At 46.4% G+C, this 22,572-nt stretch overlaps 1 protein-coding gene across 1 annotated transcript in view; it reads right to left on the bottom strand.

Annotated features, from left to right (window-relative positions):
- Positions 1–22,572, bottom strand: part of LOC147683286 (serine protease HTRA1-like) — a 567,779-nt gene that overhangs the window by 67,522 nt on the left and 477,685 nt on the right. Inside the window, exon 7 of the mRNA XM_086943738.1 lies at positions 6,669–6,729. Coding sequence (XP_086799864.1) covers positions 6,669–6,729 — 61 coding nt within the window. The remainder of the gene's footprint in view (positions 1–6,668; positions 6,730–22,572) is intronic.

The following is a 22,572-nucleotide window of genomic DNA, read 5'->3' as shown; positions in this document are numbered from 1 at the left end:
CCCTAAGTACCTCCCGCCCAAGGCCCCCCCCCCACCCAGAATCTCAGTGCCCCTGCATTCCATGTGCATGGCGGAAATCGGCTCCTAGTGAGCTACCCACCAACCTGACTAAAGCAAAATCGAAGAACACAACAAGAGAACCAGATAGATTCTAACACATAGCTGAGTGTTGGACTATACTCCCAAAGTATCACCCGCATCAGTTCAAGTTCCATCGGTACGACCGTCCCGGGCTTCCTTCCCTCTCTCCGATGCGCTCTCCGACGCAGAGCACTGCCGGGACCTGGACCTCCAATTGCGTTCGAGTCCCTGGGAGGCCTGCGGCTGCGGCCCACCCTGAGAGGAGTCCGTATCCAACCCCGGGGGCGTGTGAACTCTGAGTGGTACTGTCTCATCAGTCCAGCGGAACACCTCCTCTGGAGTATCAAAGAAGTGAGTGCGGGACTGGTACACCACCCTCAGGCGGGCAGGAAACCGCAGGGCATATGGAAGCTTTAGTTCGCGCAGGTGGGCATTTGCCGCCGTGAATGATTGCTGCTGCTGCTGCACCATGCGCGTATAGTCCGGGAATATCATGATTCAGTGGTTCTCATAAAGCAGCGGTTCCTTTTCCCTTGCAATTTTGAGGATAGTGTCCCGATCATGGTAATTCAAAAGTTTAGCAATCACTGGCCGTGGCCTTGCCCCCTCCGGCGGTTTCTGCATAAGGGCCCTGTGCGCGCGTTCGATGACAAAACAGCGGGAGAGAGAGTTCGGGGGGAGCCAGCTCTCCAGCTACTCGGACAAGAATCCCTCCATATTGCCCTTTTCACAGCCCTCCGGTAGGCCCACAAAACGCAGGGTGTTCCGCCTAGTGCGCCCTTCCGCATCTTCCACTCGAAGCGCTAGGCCTTTCTGAACGGATTCCATGCTCGCCACTCTGCGCTTCAAAGTTTCAACATCGTCCTCAACTCCCGATATGCGCGTTTCGGCTTCAGTAATGCAGGACACAGCATTCCTCAGATCCTGGCGTAACAAAGTCACATCGGACCCCACAGCCCCGATCTTTGCGTCTAGGACATCTCGGGACTGTGTTATGGCTGCCATAAGTGGTGCGTTGTCCGGACCTGTCTCCTGGCGGCCGCCAGATGCCCCGGCACCGCCACTGGGGCCTGTAAATTTATCAATAGGGCCTTGTTTGGGGGCCCCCCTCCTCCTCCACCCCGAGTCATATCCACTCGTCGCTCGGAAGACACCCCCAAAGGCCTGGTGTTGATACCTCCGCTGGGGTCTCTCCGCTACTGCCACAGTCCCGGCTCCCGCCTGATCCGTGCCCTCACTCCAGCGCGAGGCTCCTTCTCCCTTCCGTCAAGCCCCCCGCCTGGGCCAGCAATAGTGTCTCTGGGATAAGGAGCGGGAACCGCCAAGCCTCCCACCGCGGCCCGACCAGAGCATCGAACAGAAACTGGGGAGGGGGAGGCCCTGGGCGTCACAGCGGAGTTCCACAATGGCTGCGGCCCGATCTGACCGCCGAGAAGTCAGGACACTGGTCCGGTCCTCCCACCCGGCTGCGCCGGCTCAACGATTGGCCCCTGGGGACAATGGTCGCGTCCCCGCTGCTGCCGCTCGGCCACTGCCTCACCAGGAGGCCCACAGCCCCGCAAAGCGTGCTCCCTCGGACCACCCGAAGTAGGCAGAAAGGGTCCAAGGCGACCGGATCGTCACTCTAGCCTCCTCACATCCACTGGCCACAGGACCTAATATATGTCCGGAAAGAGGGGGGGGCGCCCCCAGACTGCCTCCCGTCATCGCCGCCGCAGCCGGAACAGGCCGCCGAAATAGCTGCCGCCGCCCCCCCGAGCCGGCACTCCTCCTTACCCTCCGCCCCGTCGGGCTAGCTGCGGCCAGGAATGATCGCTGCGCAGGCCGGCGCTCTGGCCAGTTTCCCGGTGGCACACCAAAAGCAAGTCCCCGGCGTCCCAGGGCAGGCCAGGCCGCACCACCTCCTTTCCGCCCAGGGCTGATCGCACGGCCGTCAGCTGCGGTGACTCCCAGCTGCCCGCTGGTGTGGGAGGGCCAGTCCGTGCCGCTGGAGCGCCGATCGCGCCAAGCTGGAATCAGAGCCAAGCTGGAATCAGCGCCACTCGCCTCCTGCCTTCCGCGCTGGGGCCACAACTGCCGCCGGGACCCGCCAAACTCGAGGTCCGCGGCTTCTCAGCCCAACACAGGCCTCACCGCCCGAGGCAGGATCTCCGGTCCCCGGTGCACTTCAGAAGTCGGGATTGCACACGGAGCCTGCCACTGGTGTCCGTAACAGGAGCTGCTCCTCAGGGACACCGAAGGGTGGGGGAATCAGGATAAGTCTACGGATAAGCTATCAGCGGGACGGAGCTCTCCTAGGCTACGTCCGCCATGTTGGCTCTCTTGGCCACACCCCCCGAACTGATGTATGTTTAATAAAAAGAATTACAAAAAATAAAAAGTATGCACAACGTTTGCATTGAAAACTTTGCCCCTTTTAGATCTCAGCTAGACAGTGCATGACCTGTCTCGAAGAGACATGTGTTTAATCTGTGGGCTTCAGCCCAACCGCAGGCTTCTTGTTTGATTGCTCCATCATCTGTCTAATATTCTTTGTCGCCATTTGCCCCTGACATGCTTGGTCATGCCTCTTCTTGTGTTTAGGCCACCCCCAGACCATGGACAGAGTACTTATAAACATCCACTGCTCCAGTTTTTACAACCATTTTAGGAGCTACGTTTTTATTTGTTTTTCAGCACTTTACACAGTGCTTGTGCTTTTACCAGCTCCGTCTCCTATCAACCGCCTTTATGCCCTGTCCACAGATCACCCCCTCCCCGTGATCATGTGAGTACGGCTGCTATTACTTGGCACACTGAAGTTTCTGTTTATTTTCCACGTGTGTTGGTACTAGGTGAGTGCGTGTTTACACCATATGTGGTCGTTCGGCAATGGTGTTTATAGCTGGAAAACCAGACCTCCAGTGAATCAGATATGTGTTATCACAGGGCATATCAGAGCTTCTAAAGTACCTGTGTTGTCTTCTGCAATTGCATAGCAATATTTCTCTTGTGTGAAATTATTGAAATGTTCATGCTTCACCTTGTTGCTTCTCATTTTATAGGGACGGATCTATTTCTTCAAGTTTCTCCTTCTGGGGCACTTTCTTACTTTTTTAGCATCAACCGTGTGCGCCATTCCCCGTTGAATTCTCTTCAAAGGAGCCAGGCTGAGTCTTGACATCATCAAGGTCTGCTTGCCCTACTCTGACTGTACTATACGTTTGTAGTACTGTTACTTCTATGTGTAACACATGAGACATTGAACTGCTTTTTTGACTGAACTGGTATAACTGTTTGTTGTTTTGGAAATGTCAATAAATAGAATCTAAAATAAATAAAAATACTGGTCGGGTGGCACACTATGGTAATCACAGAAATGTAATTTTTCATGTTTAAGCCACATTCCTTTTCCAGACTCCCACTTTTTTCATCCAACTTAAAGCCCTGTGTGCACATATTTCTATATGACCGCTTGCAGGCAGCAGCATTAGGTGCCACCCCAAGCCTGGTTAGAGCGCACACAGTGCAAGACATGACAAGCACACACTTTTCAGGGCCTTAAGGTCTTTTACTGTACAATCTGCACACTACTGTAAGTGACATATTTAATGCATAGTGTGGACTGCTGATTTGAATAGGAAAAATATCTCAAATCCCAAATACACCAATTTGCAATGCAACTTCATAATTACAATTACTTTTAAATTATATTTGTTTCTGTGTCAGGAGAAACTACAAACTGTACTCATTGTAAAATACTTGTGAGTTCTGTGTTTCAACCAGACAGACATAAATGTGGAATGTTTTAAATGAAGTGTCTTGTTTGATCACAGAAAAGCAATAAATGCAGGATCATCTCTTCGAGCAATGTCCAAGAAAGACAAATACCAGGCTGCTGTAGTAAGACAGGCCTCTAGGGTTAGGATGGCCCAACCTCGGACATGCTTTACTTTGGCTAGACCGTCATTCCAAGTCTGCAGGAAGATCCCATTGTGTCCACCCCCCTATGCTGTGCCATGCATTGTGTGTCCTCTACGTTTTGCTTTATATCTCTCCTGGCCTTGTGTTCCCTTCCTCAAGTGACTCTAAACACGATGGGCTTCAATTATGAGGTTTTATAGTAGGGCCGTGCAGCAGGCCTTCCTACTGCGCTACCCTACAGCAAAAGAAAAGGGCAGGAATGCGCTGTACCTATCAGATACGATGCATTCCTGTCCATTTCCACTGTGCCGGCGCACAATGGGCTGTCGTGCGCCAACGCAGGCACCTTTGCACCATAGTGCTAGGGTGCCTGCCTTGAGGGATGATTATTTTTGTGCAGGAAAGAAAACCTTCCTGCACAAAAACAATCATAAGAAGCTTTTCCTCTTCCTATGTTTGCTGTAGAATGTAGCACAAATAGGAAAAAGAAAAACTAGGATAAGTAAAGATATTTCTCCTCGTTGTGCCTCCCTTACGCCTCCCCTGGGGAGGCGTAAGTTTTTGGCGCTGCCTCAGATTTACGATTTCTCGTAAATCTTGGGCAGTGTCAAAAAACCATGGACGTTGCCAGGTACTCCCCCAGCAACACCCTTTGCATGCCCGTTCAACACAAAAAACTGCGTTAAAGGGAACAATATTTACGAGGCAGCATTAAGCCGAAAAAAGTGGCTTAGTGTTGCCTCGTAAATATGGAGCAGGCTCCTGCGCCACGGAACATCACAAAAAGAGATGTGCCAACGGCGCAAGGGGCTGCATAAATGAGGCCCAATGTCATTTCCTACTCTGTATCTTACCCTTCTTGTGTCCCACCTCACAGGTGTCTGGGCCCATTCCTACTCCATGCTCTGCATCACTCTCCTGTCTCTATCTTTGTCCTTCCCTGTCATCCCCTATTTGTTCCCTTTGTCTTTCCTTATGCTTTGTCCCACATCTGCTTCTCTGCCTCTCCAGTCTGCGTGGAATGGAACGGAATATGGAGCGATGACCACAATAAACTACAGCTCCATTGCAAATTAAACGGTTGTATTGATTAATTATTAGTTTTAAAGGTACCGATTATTTATTTATTTATTATTATTCACACCGATTTTATCACGAAAGACATCATTGTATTTATTGTCAGATACATTGTTTCATAAATATGCCTCAAGTGTTTGAATTTGTAATCAACGCATAAATAAGAATGCTTTGTGACTACTGACTGCTAATCACTCCTATAACCTATTTTCTCTTTTTCATTTGGTATGCAAATATATATTTTAGAGAGAAAGAAAAACGAGCTGGTAGTGTTGTCTTACAGGAAAAATATAATTGCTGGTGGGAAATTAGAGCAAAAGGTCAAGGGTTTAAACTTACCAGGCTTTTCATAATGGCATAAACCCAAGATCTCTAGTTGACAGGGGCCCTTTGTCACATAATGTGGCAGTACAGCAAAAATGAAAGGTATTGGGGAGGATTAGATTTCTCCAGCAACAATAAGCACATATTTGGCCGCCTGTAACAAAGAACGCCTGTGTACTTCATGATGGACATGGGTACGTTTTGCCCTGAAAAGGAGCCTGAAAGCTCTGCTTTCGTCTCCTAAATGAAACACGCTACTGACTGCGAGGCCACGAAGTGCTCGGGTGGAGGTTATGTACATGCAGGCAGGATTTCTATTAAGTGTGGGTTGAAGAAGCACACACACATTGGTTTACGTCAAGGGAGTTGAGGAGCTTGTGAAACTTAAATGTAACTCCCTATGGAAATGTTCTCCATTCTGTAATTTGAGAGATTTCCGTAAATACCAGAGCAATAATAATAAATATATTAAAATCTTCACCTGATGCTCTCATAATCCATATTTCAAATGTTGGCTTCTAGTCACATTCTCCAACTTGTACGAGTAAAAGATCGTGCTAAGGGGAATATTAGCAAGGGCCATATCACCGCTTTAGAGGCACTTTTTGCCACTAAAGCGGCAATATTTTTATCGCCCTATTAGCAAACTGTCGCTAACAGCAATTAGCGACAGCTTTTAGGCGATAGCGACCGGTTTGGGGCCAGCTTTGCATGTCAGCGATATTTATCGCTAATGACATGCAAAGTGGGCGTACACAAACTGTTAGCAACTGAAACCAGTCGCTAACACAGCTGTCGCCTATTAGCAAGGCAGGCATAGCGATAAAAAAAATCGCGCTATGCGCGATTATCGCTATAATCTAACGCCTGCTAAAAACACGACTTACCTGTTTATCCAATGGGAGGTGGATTTTCAGGTTAAGTCCCCATTGGCATTAATGCGTGAATATCGCTGGATTTCCAGCGATATTCACGCATTTCGCCACTATCGCTAGATATTTTAGCACAATGGAGAAAAACGTTGCTAATAGCAGGTTTTCTCTGCTAACATATCCAGCGATGGGCAGTGATAAAAAACAATACGCTAAGTGCATTTAGCGATAAATATCGCTATTTCTTGCTAATATGCCCCTAAGTTTTTTGGACAAAGTGTTGCAACTAACACACACACAGACAAAGACACACAGACACACACACATATACACACACATTCAAACAGACACACAGGCAAACACACAGACACACACACATACAAAAAAAAAACACACATGCAAAAACCTTACTTGGTGGAGAGCTGAAGCATTCGCACCCCCATATACTTCTTCTTCTTCGGAAGGCTCTTTCCTTGAGAACAGAGGCAAATAGAAGTGAGAAAGAAATATATGAATGTTATTACATTTCTGGGGGACAAACTACAACTCATTAATATTTTTATAATCTTTATATTGGTAATGGACACTTTGGATATCTGTCTGAAAACATTCAGTTGAGAAACATCAAATACACTGTTTTAGATTTCATTCATTTCAACCTTACATGGGCTTGTTTTTTTCTTTTCTTGTAGTATGGCCACATTAACTTTCCTATATGTGGTTTGAAGGTTGCAGTACTTTGTTTTTTTTTAGAAATATTTTTGTCATTTTCTAAAACAGACATAACATTGGTTACAGTCATCCAGCCTTTAGTGCAATTAGTCATCATATAATACAGTAGGTTTTCATCTATGTTACACATCCTCCTATAGTGCAAGTACATAACAATCATTGATGAGAACAATGCCTTGGACCCAATTCCTCCCTAAGCCTCTGTGGGGTCGCGGGCTTATAAAGTTTCTGGGTGGGCTTGCTCAGACAGCTCCTGCTGGATATTGGCCCATGTATATCGAAACCATAATATCGTCTCCAGTTGCCCCATATCTTCTGAAATTTCCTGGGGCAACCCCTCGCTTTGTAGGTGACCCTTTCAGCAGTCATATACATGTCCATCCCCATCTTCCAGTCTCTCAACCGTGGTGTGTCTGCGGCTCCCCATTTCCTTGCCACATCTCTTTTGGCTACTACCAGTGCTAGCGCCAGGAAAATTAACTGGGGTCTGCCTAAGTCTACATCATAGGAAATACCCAACAGTATAAGTTTGGGATCTAGGGGTATCGTGGTGCTCAAAATGTTACCAGATCGCGCATTATCTTTTCCCAGTAGACTTGTATGTGTGCACATCCCCAGATGGTATGATAGAAGTCGCCTTCGCTATAGCCACACCTCTGGCATCTAGAATCCTCATCTCTCCCCAACCTGTGCAATCGGACTCTATCGAAATATACTCTATGCAATATTTTATACTGTATGAGACGCAGTCTGGATTTAATCGCCACCTCCCTGGGGAACATCAATGCAGCTTCCCAATCTATATTTTCAAGCGCACCTAGATTACTCTCCCAGGTTGACCTCAACTTTCCCAATCTATCTGGAGCATTATTATTCAGGGTTTTATACGTTAGCGATATAGCTTTAGTTGTGATACATTGTAGCAGTCTCCCCTCTAGTGGTGCATAGTCTGGTAACAGGGAATTATCTATTTTCTCAACCAACCAGGCTTGTCTAAGCTGTGCGTATGTCAGAAATTGGGAAGGGTGGAGTGATTATTTGGCCTTAAGTACATTAAAGCTTTTCTGCGTTCCCGTGCAAAGGATATCCCCTACTTTGGAGATACCGATATCGTCCCAGCCTTCGAATCCCTTCAATTTATGTAATTCCCTTAGCCAGGTGCAGTGCCACAGTGGTGTCTCTTTGGTTGGTTTGTTGCCCCTCCAATGGCCCCTGTGGCCCTCACCCAGGTTTCAACTGCAACCTGAGTGGCCGGGAGGAGCTTTCCCACACCTCCACCACCATAAAGATAGTGGAGGACTGTGCGACTGCTTATGGTTGCCCTTTCTAGCTTATACGTAGAGTGTCCCCCTGATGTTTGTATCCATTCATTAATTGGGGTTAGGTGCTCCGCCCAGTAGTAGGCCTCTATATCTGGCAGGGAGATTCCCCCATTATACTGGTTGCGCTATAAAGTATGGAGCGCAATCCTGGGCTGTTTCCCCAACCAGATGAAAGAGCACAGTTCTGCTGCCTATTCCCGGAAAAGTGTCCTTGGTAGAGGAAAAGATGGGTTTTGCGGGGCGTATATAAATTGGGGTAACGTAATCATTTTGAACATGGATGCTCTACCCAGTGTTGGGTGAAGGTTGCAGTACTTGGTCTGTCAGACCCCATTGGGGGACCACAGGGCAGACAGGGGCTACAGGGTCACAACCAAAGTGGTCAGAACTCAGCAGTCAACCAACAAAGACAATAATATATTGTCCAACCAAGTGCTTGTCTTTGACAGATAGAAGCACTTTCATAGCATAGCAGAAAGTAATAATACCCACAGAAATTGGTCTAATTTCCATGTTCTCCAATACTGCATGCTAGAACCAATTTGTGTAGCCCCCGCACTTCCCCAGGTCCATACATAAAGGCCCTCATTTACGAGGTGTTGTCGCAGGAATGCGTGGCATCTATAAGATACGGCGTATTACTGTCCTTTTCCCTCATGCACTGGCGCACAATGGGCTGCCATATGCCAACGTCGGAACCCTTGTGCCATGTTGCAAGGGTGTCTGCGTTGTTGGAGTGATTGTTTTTGTGCAGGAAGGGACACCTTCCTGCACAAAAATAATCACAAGAGGTGTTTTCCTCTTTCTACTCATAGAAAGAGGAAAACACGAGGAGAATTAAGAATAAGCGCTAAGTAATTAATGAAACCTGTGGCCATCTTACATTATATAGGAAAAAGGAATTGGCCTCGGTTGTGTGATCTTTTGTTTTTAAAGCATTGGAGGTTATGACATTGGCCCATGGTTCTTAGAATATAGGAATTTATAGATGGCTCTCATTGTGAGCCATCAGAGTAAATAAGCTGATTCAAAATCCGGTTATTCACTGTTATGATGTAGCAACTCTGGGAAACAGAAGTTGGTTTCCACAGCTGCTATGTAATAAGGGGAGAAATTTGTGACATTGATCCACATTCGGTCCATCACCTGTTTTGTTTGCAATTGCCCCCCTAAGTGCGCTGGGGATGCCCAGACGTGGGTCCCAGGCACTCCACACCACTGGAGTCAAGCTAGCCGGGCTGATGAGAGGTGTTACCTCGAAACCGGTCCGGTCCTCGGATGCTTGATTCCGTTCTGGGAAGGACATGGCTTTTGTAGTTCGGACTGGACTGTTCCCATGGGGCACAGGGTCAGAGCTGATTTGCATATCGCCATTGTCTAACCCAGGGTGGTGTGGAGTGCAAAAAAACGATGGATTTGGGCCCAGATCTTTGGACTGGGGTGAATGTGTGACATTGATCCACATTCGGTCCATCACCTGTTTTGTTTGCAATTGCCGCCCTAAGTGCGCTGGGGATGCCCAGACGTGGGTCCCAGGCACTCCACACCAATGGAGTCAAGCTAGCCGGGCTGATGAGAGGTGTTACCTCGAAACCGGTCCGGTCCTCGGATGCTTGATTCCGTTCTGGGAAGGACATGGCTTTTGTAGTTCGGACTGGACTGTTCCCATGGGGCACAGGGTCAGAGCTGATTTGCATATCGCCATTGTCTAACCCAGGGTGGTGTGGAGTGCCAAAAAAAGGATGGATTTGGGCCCAGATCTTTGGACTGGGGTGAATGTGTGACATTGATCCACATTCGGTCCATCACCTCTTTTGTTTGCAATTGCCGCCCTAAGTGCGCTGGGGATGCCCAGACGTGGGTCCCAGGCACTCCACACCACTGGAGTCAAGCTAGCCGGGCTGATGAGAGGTGTTACCTCGAAACCGGTCCGGTCCTCGGATGCTTGATTCCGTTCTGGGAAGGACATGGCTTTTGTAGTTCGGACTGGACTGTTCCCATGGGGCACAGGGTCAGAGCTGATTTGCATATCGCCATTGTCTAACCCAGGGTGGTGTGGAGTGCAAAAAAATGATGGATTTGGGCCCAGATCTTTGGACTGGGGTGAATGTGTGACATTGATCCACATTCGGTCCATCACCTGTTTTGTTTGCAATTGCCGCCCTAAGTGCGCTGGGGATGCCCAGACGTGGGTCCCAGGCACTCCACACCACTGGAGTCAAGCTAGCCGGGCTGATGAGAGGTGTTACCTCGAAACCGGTCCGGTCCTCGGATGCTTGATTCCGTTCTGGGAAGGACATGACTTTTGTAGTTCGGACTGGACTGTTCCCATGGGGCACAGGGTCAGAGCTGATTTGCATATCACCATTGTCTAACTCAGGGTGGTGTGGAGTGCAAAAAAACGATGGATTTGGGCCCAGATCTTTGGACTGGGGTGAATGTGTGACATTGATCCACATTCGGTCCATCACCTGTTTTGTTTGCATGTAATAAGGGGAGGCACTTCTTTTCCTGTGATCCCTACCTTGCCTAGGTCTCTGGAGACCTGAGCGTGGCAGCAGAAGGGCGACTGGGGGTCTCACCCACCCACTTCCTCGGCACTCAGATCTCCACAGACCTTAGGGAAGCAGAAGAATGTGTGTCAGGATGCCTGTGCCTGCTGCCACATTCTCTGTCAGCTGTGGGTCTTTCCTGACCTGCACTGATGGAAAAAACATGGTAAGCAGATGAGCATCTCACAGAGTCACTGCCAGTGCGGCACAAGGTCTTCAATCAATGTGAATGTGTTGAGCACAGTTATGAGTCCTGGAAAGGTATAGAAGCCACAGAGAGAGGTTGGTGTGGTGTGAGGAGTGTGGGTGACAGGAGGTCAGGTATTTTTTTAAATAGGGCGTAGGGTGGAAGGGTATATGCAGAGGGGGCAGGGGTGGCTGGCAGGAAACCAGGCATTCTTTTTTATATTTAAGGGGGGAAGAGAAAGATAACGTTGAGGATGGAGTGGGAGGGTGGCAGGATGCCAGATGTTATTTAAATCATTTTGAGTGGAGGAGGGGAGGGATAGCCAAATGGGGGTGAAGTTGGGTGGCAAGGCACCAGCTGTAGCACACGGCAAAGGGCTAAGATAGGGGAGGCCATGCATTGTATGGCTTTCCCATTAATCCTCGAACGATAACTATTGAAAGCAGGGTCAGAGGACTTAGGGACTGTGCCTGTCTAAGATAACATTCCAGATGGGTAACAGTGAACAATGGAGATGTTTTTCACCTCAGAAGCTCCACTCCTGGAATCGATTTGATTTTTCTCAGAACCCCTTGATGAAAAACAAATCTCTATTATTCACTGTTACCTATCTACAATTTATATATGATACAAAAACCCATAGGCAAGAGTGAAGGCCAACAGAGAGCTGTCCTGGACCATCCTACTTGAGAACACAAAGAGGCACATGTTGAGTTGAGATGGAATAGACAATGGAAAGACAAGATCATACAGTACACAAACGATCTCTGTACCCAGAAACCTTTAGTCAATATGGTAGATGCTTTGATTTACAGTTAAACCAGGAAACATCTGTTTTATTTCCAATAATAGAATGAGGCAGCTGGTAAAGTGCCAGTTTCAGGTAGCAAATAGTACCTTTTGGTACATGGGCAGGATTAGCAGCAGGACCAAGGCGGAATTTTGGGAACATCACCTACGCAGCCACTGTTAAGATTTGGAGAGGAGGAATGTAACTCAAAGAAACTGCCTTTGTCTCTCCTGGTCAGGGCAACATTTTTGAAGATGGTCACTCTTTACAGAATTATTTGCATAATGTAAAACACTGATATGGGATATTTAAATATTTTTTTAACTTAAGCCAAACCATTACTTAGTATGTTGCTTGGGAGGAAGGGATACCCCTGTGCTCTCTGGGAAGACTGTGCAAAAGCGTAAATGGTGGAGGGATTCCTCCCACATTTTAGGAACTATTATTGGGTGTCAAGCTCAAGCAAAGTAAATGAATAAGTGAGTATTTGCCCCACATGAGGTGCCATCCTTGAAGGTGAACAGAACAGTTTTGGGGGGAAACATACCTTCAATCACTTTAAGTGGCACACTCAAGCATTCTGAGAAGACTGGCCAGTCATATGGGTTTAAAGGTTTGTTTGCTCTAAATGGATAAAAAAGGAAATTAACCTGGGAGAGTCCCATATGGGTGGGGCATTGCATATGAGCTGTTTCTAAGCTGGAGAGGATCAAAGGCTGGGATCTGATAGGGATATGAAAAGACTAGTGACATCTGGTATAAACAAGAGATATCCAACTCGACTGCAGAGTCTCCCTGTGGTAAAGTATATGGGAAATTTAAAAAGTTTGCTTAACTTGAAAAAAAAGAGTAATAACAGGCCTCATTATGATACACTGTTGAGGTTTGGAACTGCCCGACCCGCCGACCTCAGGATTAGGATGTGACCACCCATAGGGCAGTCGCAACCATCCATTTTTCAGTGGAAACTTGTGTCGCGGACGGAAAAGGCCAGCAGCACAAGCTTCCATTGAAAAATTGATGTTCGTGTACATCCCTGCACTGTGTGGCAGGCACCTTGCTGTGACATTAACCCTTCATGTGCCTGGCAGCCAGGGACTTTTCATGATATAGGAAGCAAAACGTCACACGGTGTTCAGAGGTCGCACGTTGCAAAGCTGCATGCTGCTTGCTGATGAGGTAGCCGTCCTCCGTGCATGACGTGATAGGCTTGCCACTCGAAAACTAGCTTTCTGCCTCCTTGCAAGAACAAGTGCATGCGCACATGACGTACCATGACGCACCCCCAGGGGCCCGGGCCTCACTTGAAAGCGTTTCACTTGCTAGAGCGAGCAGCGCCAGGAGCGATAATTGCTACCATATGGCGCCGCGTGCTCCCGCAAGTGAATCGCCACACGTGTGAGTGTTGCCATTGAAGGCAATGGAACGCGTGCAGGTGTTTGACTGAAAAGCCAAAGCGATTGCTAAAGGTCTTTTTGCCTATGCAGTTCATGCGCAATGCGTAGGCAAGACCTAAAAAGAAAGGAGAGGTGAAGGCAGAAATTCTGCACGTAGGTTTGTGAATAGCATATTGTGGTTCTACAAAACATACTACAAAATGCAGTTTGTGAATAGGCCCCCTACTGGCTTGGCACTGTGGCTGAAAAGAGTGTCAAATGAAATGAAATGAAAAATTCCACTTATATAGCGCATAACTGCCCGGAAGCATTCAAATGCAGGCCAGCTTAGACCCGGATCTGTGGAACTGGAAGAGTATGTAGAATTGACCCTGTCATGTTTTTAACATGAGAAACGACCATTTCACAGGTGACCCCTTTAGTGGACTCTGTTCTCACACTAATGCTGGTAATGCTTGATACTGCATTGGCAGAAAATTAATAAACATATTTTTGAATACGATACACAAATTATTAATGGATCAAAAATAATTTAACTTACCTAGGAGTTTGGAATACATTTTATTATCTGGCATATGTGTGTCCTTGTGACACATGGACATGCTAAATTTTCATGAGATAATCACCTTGGAAAAGCTTCTATTACTGATGTCGGATCTTTGGACACTAACCCATCCGAGGTAGACCTTTTTCACCCGTTATAAATTGTGTTGCAACCCCAGCTATGAAAATACTAAGACCATTCTGCATAACACTGAGTTTTTAAAATTTTTATTTTATAGAGCGTGAACGCGACTCAAAGGTATCTGAGCACTTTACATAAACACCAGTTGCGTTACAGATGGACACATTAATTTTGCTAGGTGCTGAAAATTAAGTGATTTGCCCAGAATCACAGGATGTTGAGCGTCCCTGCCGAGATTCGAACCTAGTTCCCCAGCTCCGAGGTTGACCGCTCTAGCCGTTAGGCCACAGCCTCTCCCCCTAACTACTGTTAAAAATGTTCATCTGTAAATAAGCATGTCTGAATGTACACTTTTGTTGGGAGCAGTCAAGCTAATTTGATATACACGTGTGTAGTGACGCAGCAGATTAGTCGAATTTCGAAAGGGACTTTTAACCTTTCATTAAGCTAGAAATGGCACTTTTTTTCTTTTTCGATAATGTGAGAGAATACCATCACAGAGATATGAAACATTTCTGTCTAATTACACCAAAAGTGATCTTCTATTGAAAACGTGCACGAAAGATCAGACATCCTACAATTACCAGAACTCTTCCTGCTAAAGTGATTTACTTATCACAATCAATGAGAAAATTAGATCCTGTATTACCATGGTGATTGGTATGACTCTAATAAGACACACTCCATATGTCCTGTTGGTATTTTTGGAAGCTGTTAATAAACTGCCATTTGTAGATTTGGTGAAATTGTATTGATTTTGTCATGTGTTACAAGTTCTACCAGTAGCTCTTTATTCATATTTTGTCTTTTGAGCTTGTCTGCAAAATATCTTTCTTGTTTTCAAAGAAAGGTTTCTGAAATCTTTATAGTGCAGGAATTTTTATCGACTGGAGAACCAACATCTATGAACCAAATGCACCACAGCACTGATTCTGCAATTCAGAGCAGCATGGAAGACCAGGCATTGCACTGGAAGCAAGGGGATCATGGAAGGAGGTGAGACGGGAATGTCCCCTGTAAGGAACGAGGGCACGTACCATAGCCTGGACTGACCCAACTGCAAGTGTATCTGCTATCCTGAGTTGTTGCTGCCTCTGTCAACACCCTAATCAAGTGTGTGCACTGGGACCAAGGCCTAAGCAAGATATGGCCAAGGTTCAAAACCTGTTCTGTGACGTGGAGGGTGCAACATGCATGCCCTAATGATCAACATGGGACTACTGTCCATAGTTTGGGCTGAACACTTAGAAAGGAGTGTGGCACTGACTGTGAGGTTTGAAAATTATTCGTTTTGTCCAGATCCTTTCCCGTGTCAGACAGCAGTGTGGACTACTGACCCCACTAGTGTAAAGGTCTGCTTCAGGGTGACCCGCAGTCCCTTGCAATGCAATGTTGTGTGTGAGCCAAGTGTGGGCTCGGAGGGTGAATTCGAAGCACAACAGAAAGGCTCCTTTTGAGTGGATTCAGGCTTAACATGGCACAAGATGAGGGGTATCTTACAACAGCCACAGACAGTAGAAGTGTATCAACTGAATCTCTGCAGCTGGAGGGAGAAGACCCAGACGCTGAAGCGAGGGAGAATGGAGACAGGGTTACCCTTAGAAACTCAGCAAGGTCCTTTTAGTAAGAGATTGCTGATTAGATTTTCCTGTGCATTGACATTTGGTGACGGTTTGGAGAGGGGTTAAGTCAGCAGATTCTGTTGTTAAAGGTGAGTTTTCAGGCAGGACCAGCCTTTTTGTTTTTCCCTGATTGCTGCTTCAGAAAGGCTGATGACATCCATGTGAATTGACATTTATATTCATTATACCCTTGTTTTTGATACTCCGGCTTGGCACTAGGCCCATCACTGCCTTTTGTGAGAGACATCACCTTGCGCAAAGACTGTGTCAGCCCTACAGTCAGAAGTGACATTTGAAATGCAACCACACTGAACCAGTTCCAGGACATTTGACAGTGGATCCACATCCCCTGTTTGACAAATACATATAAAAAGTGACCCAAACAACCCCGCTTTGCTCCAATTGCAACTTCTGCTTGATCAAGGGTTCCAAAGATTACTCAAAGAGCGAATGTACATTTATGGCTGGGGTCTGCATTACAGCCAGTCTCCCAGAGGTGAGGGGACATCACCTGAAGTCTGCACATCTTTGAGGGGAAGCTGAGGGTCTTCTTAAAGGCTATAAGATAGCCTGCCTTCTCCCAAAAGAAAGGAGAATGCCTGGGCCTCCTCAGAGAGTGGAGGAGAACACCTGGCTTCACAGGTGGGGAGACTGCCCAGCAGGAGAAGCCCAGTGGTGTTCCTGGTATGAGAAACACCCACAAGCTGCTGAATCTCAACAGGAGCAAAGCTGGAGTATACTCGTGTAAAAGGGGCCTCCCAGTGCAGTTTCTGTAACGAAATCAAACCCAGAAGCATCATCATGTTGCTTGGAACCTATGCACCATCACTGAAGGGCTGAGGCTACGAGGCCCAACATTGGTGTACCAGGCAAGTGAGCTACCAGTCTCAGCCCAGCCCAGAAGCCACATCTGCTGAAGACAAGTTCCTGCTAAGTAGTCCTGAAGTATAGGTAAAACCCCAAGTCTGAGTCTAAAGCAAGTTTGCCACTGAGGACCTGTGTCACCGGAGCTGACATTGAAGGTGTAGCTCCAATGAATGTCCTTGACAGCACTGCACAAGCCACATCTTCATGAGTTGGTAAAGTGGTCCTAAATGTGCAGGACTGACCTGATCCTGCATAGGTAAATCTCATGTGAGAACACTGTTGCCAGTGCGATTGCTTTTAGCAAGAACTGTTTGAACTTATCTACAAGTTATCCTATGCAGGATGCATTAGTGAACAGCACCTGTGCTTAATCTAAGCCTTGGCCTGTACTTTTTATAAGTCACTGTGTACATTGAGAGAGATTCCTACAAAAGTAAGAGGGCTCTGTAGTGGAACTAATGCTTGACTACATTAGTAGGTGAGATCACAAACCTGTAAGTAACTAAGCACTTAAATAACTATGCAGTATTTTTTTCTTTTGTGATATTAAAGTAATTTCTTTTGACTAAAAGACAGCAGCAGTTCCTCCACAGAAGCAGAGGAGCGTTGCCTCCTCTCACACTGCTGCAGAAAGAGTGAAAAATAAAACGGTAGTAAATGATTTTATTACCATTTTATTTTTGACTCTCTGCCGAACATAGTGTGAGGGCGGGTCCAGTGGGTCATAGCAGCTGATCGACAACAATGAGTGGCCACTTCAGTTGGAAGTGCACTTGTCGGTTATCTTGCTACAGCCAAATTTACATGCTCAATTGAAACCTCTCCTATGTAGCTGTCTTAGACAGCTGGGTTGGAGAGCATGCACAGGCCTCTAGTGCCTTTCAGAGCACTGTGCCGCCTGCTCCAGCCAATCCAGGAACTTCACTCATGCTGCTTAACAGCATAGGAGAAGTGTCTAAACTGGATAAGGTAAGTGGCTGTGTCACCCAGCGCTCGGAGGAGTCTGGAGCCAGGGACTGGATGGCATCTAGGTTGTGCTGTAGGATAAGGCAAGTCAAACTTGTATTTTTTAGGTCTCGCCTACGCAGCGCGCATGCGTTGCATATGAGGAGGCCTAATGCCATCGGCAGAACTTTTTCAGCAAAGAAGTGCACGCGTTGCATTGCTTGCAATGCAATGCGTGCACATCTCACCGATTTCCTTTCGGGAGCGTGCGGCACCATATGTTGGCGCCATATGGTCGCACGCTCCCAAAAGGAAATCGCCCATGCCCCCTCCCTTTGCTGCCACTTTCACTGCCGTGCGGCTTTACTGACGAGCGGCCATTGCTTGTTTTTTTTCTTTCTTTTGGCGACTGGTGGCGTGGCTTTACCAGCAGCACCAGCGCCCAGTTACAGGGCTCAGCCAGCATACTTGTGATGCAGGGACAGCAGGGTCTTCCCGGGCCAATGGACTTTTTATTTCTTTCCGACTCACCCTCAGCCGGTGACCAGGCGCAGCACCAGACCGGCAGTCTTAGCGCTCTAAGCATGTCTCCATTCACAGCAGGGCGCGGGGAGTGCACCAGGTGTCGCAGCCGATGGGGGCGTGGCTGAGCTGCAATCTTCCTCCTATGCGCCGGCTCCAGCACACGAGCGGCCGCATTTACCCAATACTAGCAGCGGGGGTGCAGCTCGGAGGATCAGGTGTCAGTGCTGATGAAAGGCAGACGCAGGGCTGTTGCGGTGAGCACGCAAGCAGACACCACAGCACACCGGGCAGCAGAGCTTTCTCAGATGGCGTGGAGCACCGTCGCTAGCCTCGCAGGTGAGGCGGATGAGGCACCGGAGTTCAACCGGCCTCGTCGCCAGTGTAGCGCGGCGTGGGCTAGAGCAGTTTGGCCTTGCGCAGCGCTGAAATGATAACACGCCACTCGTGTTGCTGTGTGTGGCAGGAAGACCCTGAGCTGTCTTCCAGCGTTTATTTATCTCCTCGGGACGAGCCCGCCCCGAGGAGTGCATGCCAGTGTTACATTGTAGAGGAGATCCCGGACGGCTCTCTGCAACATGGACATTCTGTATTTAAGCCAGGGAGACTCTTCAGTAAATTCCATTCACGGTTTGTTGGTTATGGGGCAGCAGCAATGTATCCTTTGAGGCAACAGTCCATTTCTAAAGTACAAAACTCCACTTCTGTTAAACACTGATAGTTTACTAACACTTGGCATTGGAAAGTTACTCTGTGCAGCCGCGTGGACAGGGCCCACGTGACACTACTTTAAAGAGCTCTTCCTATGCATTTTATTATCACTGAATACATTAGAGAGTCACGCGGTCAGTTACTATTCCAGCTGGTTCATGTTACATACAATTGACGCATATATTAGGATAAGAAAAACATGTGCTTTTTTGCTTACATTTTGAAATTTTTATTGTACCTCACACTCCTTTTAATGTACTTCCTGGATATATGTGTGCACTTTACCCTGGTCCACTTACAGTGTAAGTTAAGTTTCTAGACACATGTGGGACATGTAAGTTGTATGTATTCAGCAAAGCTGGGGTACAAGCACTTAGCACTCTTGAAACTTCCATGGGCGTATCTACTTTTCCAAACCCATATGTGAATAATGTTAGTGTAATATATGCATGAGCTGTGTACAGACCTCACACACAGAATACAAGCACCTCAATACATTCTGTGGTTGTGAAGTGCATATACAGTACACGTCCCTTTCTCACAGCGTTTCCAAGGTGTAAGTCACATGTATGCCTTCAAACTTAGAGAACCAACTGCGTTGTGGTGATAAAGATAGACAGACTAGAGAAAATGAAGAGACCTCCTGACGGCTTGCAGATTCTGAAAGGCTAGAAAGAAAGGAAAGAGTCACGTGTCAAATGAGTTTGGAAGTTAATTATGCAGCACAATATCCTTGTTTTAAATACCATGTGCGTTGATTTAGTGCCACTTTTTGAAAGTATAAAAGTGTTTCTTCCATTGTTGATGAGTACAGCACGCATTTTTTTTTTGTTCACCACTATGCTCTGCTTTTGGCTGTCTGTGAGCACTATGTGAAGTAGAGGTCATAATAAAGAGACAATATGTTTTAAAAGGTTGGTGTAGAAGATGGGTGCTTTGTTGAGATAGAGTGGGATCATGGCCAGTACAAGCTAGTAAGATGGTGAGGCCTTGACAGTCTGTCAAGCAGAACTAGGTGTTTAATTTTATTACACTCTTTGTAGAAATACATTATGGTTATGGGGCAAACAATGATTGCTTGTATACAGAAAAGATCAATAAGGACTTTGGCTATTGTCAAAAAGGGCGAAGAGGAGGTCGAGGCAGGTGATGTCTTAACCCTTTTCAGCTGTGGTTTTAGCAACTTTGAGTGCTAGGCATTTTCCCCCAGTGTTTGCCTGGGCCTTTGGAAAACAGCAGAGGGGTGCATCCAGCGCCATCCGTTACCCATGTCCACTATATACGTGTCTTGAGGACCTGCATAATGCAACTATAGGGTAGCCATCTGATTAAAATGAGTAGGTTGTAATCACTGTATGCTTTTGTGGGAGCGTTTGAGGCATAGAGGTTTCAGACTATGTCCCGAGGTTTGATGCTCTGTTTATTAATAAAAAACATTTAAAAAACCTGTCTTCTCTAGTGGGTTACACCACGGATGGGTAGAATGGAAAGAGATGCTCACCAAATGTTGGCAATTGGTCTGATCTTTATCTCAAAATGTGATGAGAATTGGTGCACTTTGCAGGGTTGTTGCCATTTCATGTTTGTAGATGCAGAACAAGTTTGTAGCTTCTACTAAGAACAATTAAAATGAATCCTCATGTGTCTGGTACATGAGCACTTTGAGCTGCAGCAATAGATGAGGCAAGCTGAGGTCTGTTGATGGGGATGTAGAACATTGTTTATGAATCCTACTTTTCCATTTGTCCTGCCCTTGTTAAGGGTGTCTTTTGGTCCATCTACTTACTGCCTTTTCTCCAGGTGAGTCAAGAATCCTTTAGGGGATAATGTGAGTAGGCCATCAGTGGATGAGAGGTCTTGAACATAACTAGGAGAGTTACAAGGCCTTCTTACTGAGGATTGTTTTTTCAGGCTTGTCATTGTGTACGTTATGACTCATCTCTCCTGGGATAAGAAAATATACTGCATCAGCGGTGGCAATGACAAGCAGGGCTTTCCCATGAAGCAAGGAGTCCTGACCCACACCCGTGTCCGGCTGCTCTTTAGCAAGGGGCACTCCTGCTATCGCGCAAGAAGAACTGGAGAAAGCAATCCTAAATCTGTCCGTGGTTGCATTGTTGATGTCAACTTGAATGCCCTCATCTTGGTGATTGTGAGGAAAGGTGAATTATATTAATTTTGTAACTGTTATAAACACTTGTGTCATGTTTTGGAAATACTCTTGTCCATTCCCTGAGTGAATTAGTGAAACCAGTGCATTGTTTCATCAAGTTACTGAGCGGCGAGATCGCAGACCCCTTTCAAGTGCCTATGTTAGCAGTGGCATACTTGTTTTTCAGATTGTGCGCAGTGAAGATCTGCGCTTTTCTTACATTCAGGCTGAGGCCACACTTTGCGTGAACAAAGGTAAGTGTTTACCATTGGACAAGAAACTACATTGATTGTGGAGGTGTGCCTGTCAGTGCAGCAAAGAACTGGCCACCCAGACCCTGAATGAGAGCGACCTGATCAAAATAAATATGGCTTCTTTTGGCCATTCTCTTCAAAATAGTGCTGGCCAAACTAAGTGCTGTTTCCTTTAAGAAACAAGCATCGGCATAGCCAATAGGTCTAGCCTTTGGGACCTTATAAATGTTTAGCCATGCAACACTTGATGTTGTTGCACCAAGGATATTGTGCTGGAAAACTAAACACTTATAAGGTCCCAAAAGTGAGACCTATTGGCTATGCCAATGCTTGTTCTTTCTTGTACTTTTTTATGAATTTTTATTTTATAATGTTTGTTTTAATGCATGTAGCCCCGCCCAGTTTTTTGAAGTCACCAACTACAACTGGATGTATATGGGTTAAGTAGCACACACGGCTACTGAGTTGAAGAAGTAGGTGACAAATGTGTCTCCTTTTAATATGAATATTCGGATATTTACCTTTGTAAAATTGCATAATCCCATATGCTTAAATGAGCTTGAGCTATTGGACGCACCCTTTATTAGTCATTTTTTCGGGATAGCAACTGTTGATTTTTACTGGTTTAAAAGTACAGATTCCGGGGGGGTGGTCTCGCGCCATGAGGAGATGGAGGCTCTTCCCTAAGCTCCGCTCGGACGCGGAGCGATTTATCTACATACAGTCTATTCCTCCTTTTACAAAGACTTCCTTGGCTGGATTTCGTAATGTGAGGGGTTGGAGCTGCGAGTGAGGCTGTTTTGACCAATTGAATTGCATTCATCTACCAGCGGCAGCGGCGGTTACATTCACTTCAGGGAATGCGAGCGACGACCGCCCTTTTCTATCTGCCGGCCGGTCCCGCCTCATAACTTCAAGGTAACCGGCGTTTCTGCATAAATAACGCTTGGCAACGTTTCTCTCAGCATGTTTTCATTTTTCCACACAGAGAATGCTGGCACAATGCATTGTATCCTTACACCAGCATTATATTGCTAATATTTTACACCTTCAGCATACTTTGAACCAAATGTTATTTTTTTACTTCATTTTCTCTAAGGATGGACAGTGGCACTTTTGTCTGTAATATCAGTTTGTGCTATTTCCTTTATATAACTTGAAATTCTGACTTCCATGTCAGTAAATGCTCTTACCATATTCCTGGTTATGATGGGTTGTAGTGCCCACCTAATCGCGCACTGTTCACTTGGTGCTCCGCACCTTATAAATTTTAGATTTTATACGTACTGTGAATCAACTCTTTTTCATGTGTCAACAATTTAACATTTAATCATATTTTTCATTGTCAACATTTCATATTGTTATTCAACATAATCATAACATCATATATTCAAACTCAATCTTTGATTCATAAAAGTTTAAATTCCACTTGGTTTCAACATAGTTCAAAATAACATTTCAGCAATTTTCACGACGAAGCCCAATGCATTTCGGCACCTTAGTGGCGCCTTCGTCAGGGGCAGTTCTGAAAAAGTAAAAAAATTCACTGTATAAGTATCTGGTCCTTAAAATTTGAA

This window comes from Lissotriton vulgaris, chromosome 11 (genome assembly GCF_964263255.1).
Source record: "Lissotriton vulgaris chromosome 11, aLisVul1.2, whole genome shotgun sequence".
Lineage (NCBI taxonomy): Eukaryota > Metazoa > Chordata > Amphibia > Caudata > Salamandridae > Lissotriton > Lissotriton vulgaris.
The sequence above is the reverse complement of the archived record's forward strand: the minus strand, read 5'-3'. Positions and strand labels throughout refer to the sequence as shown.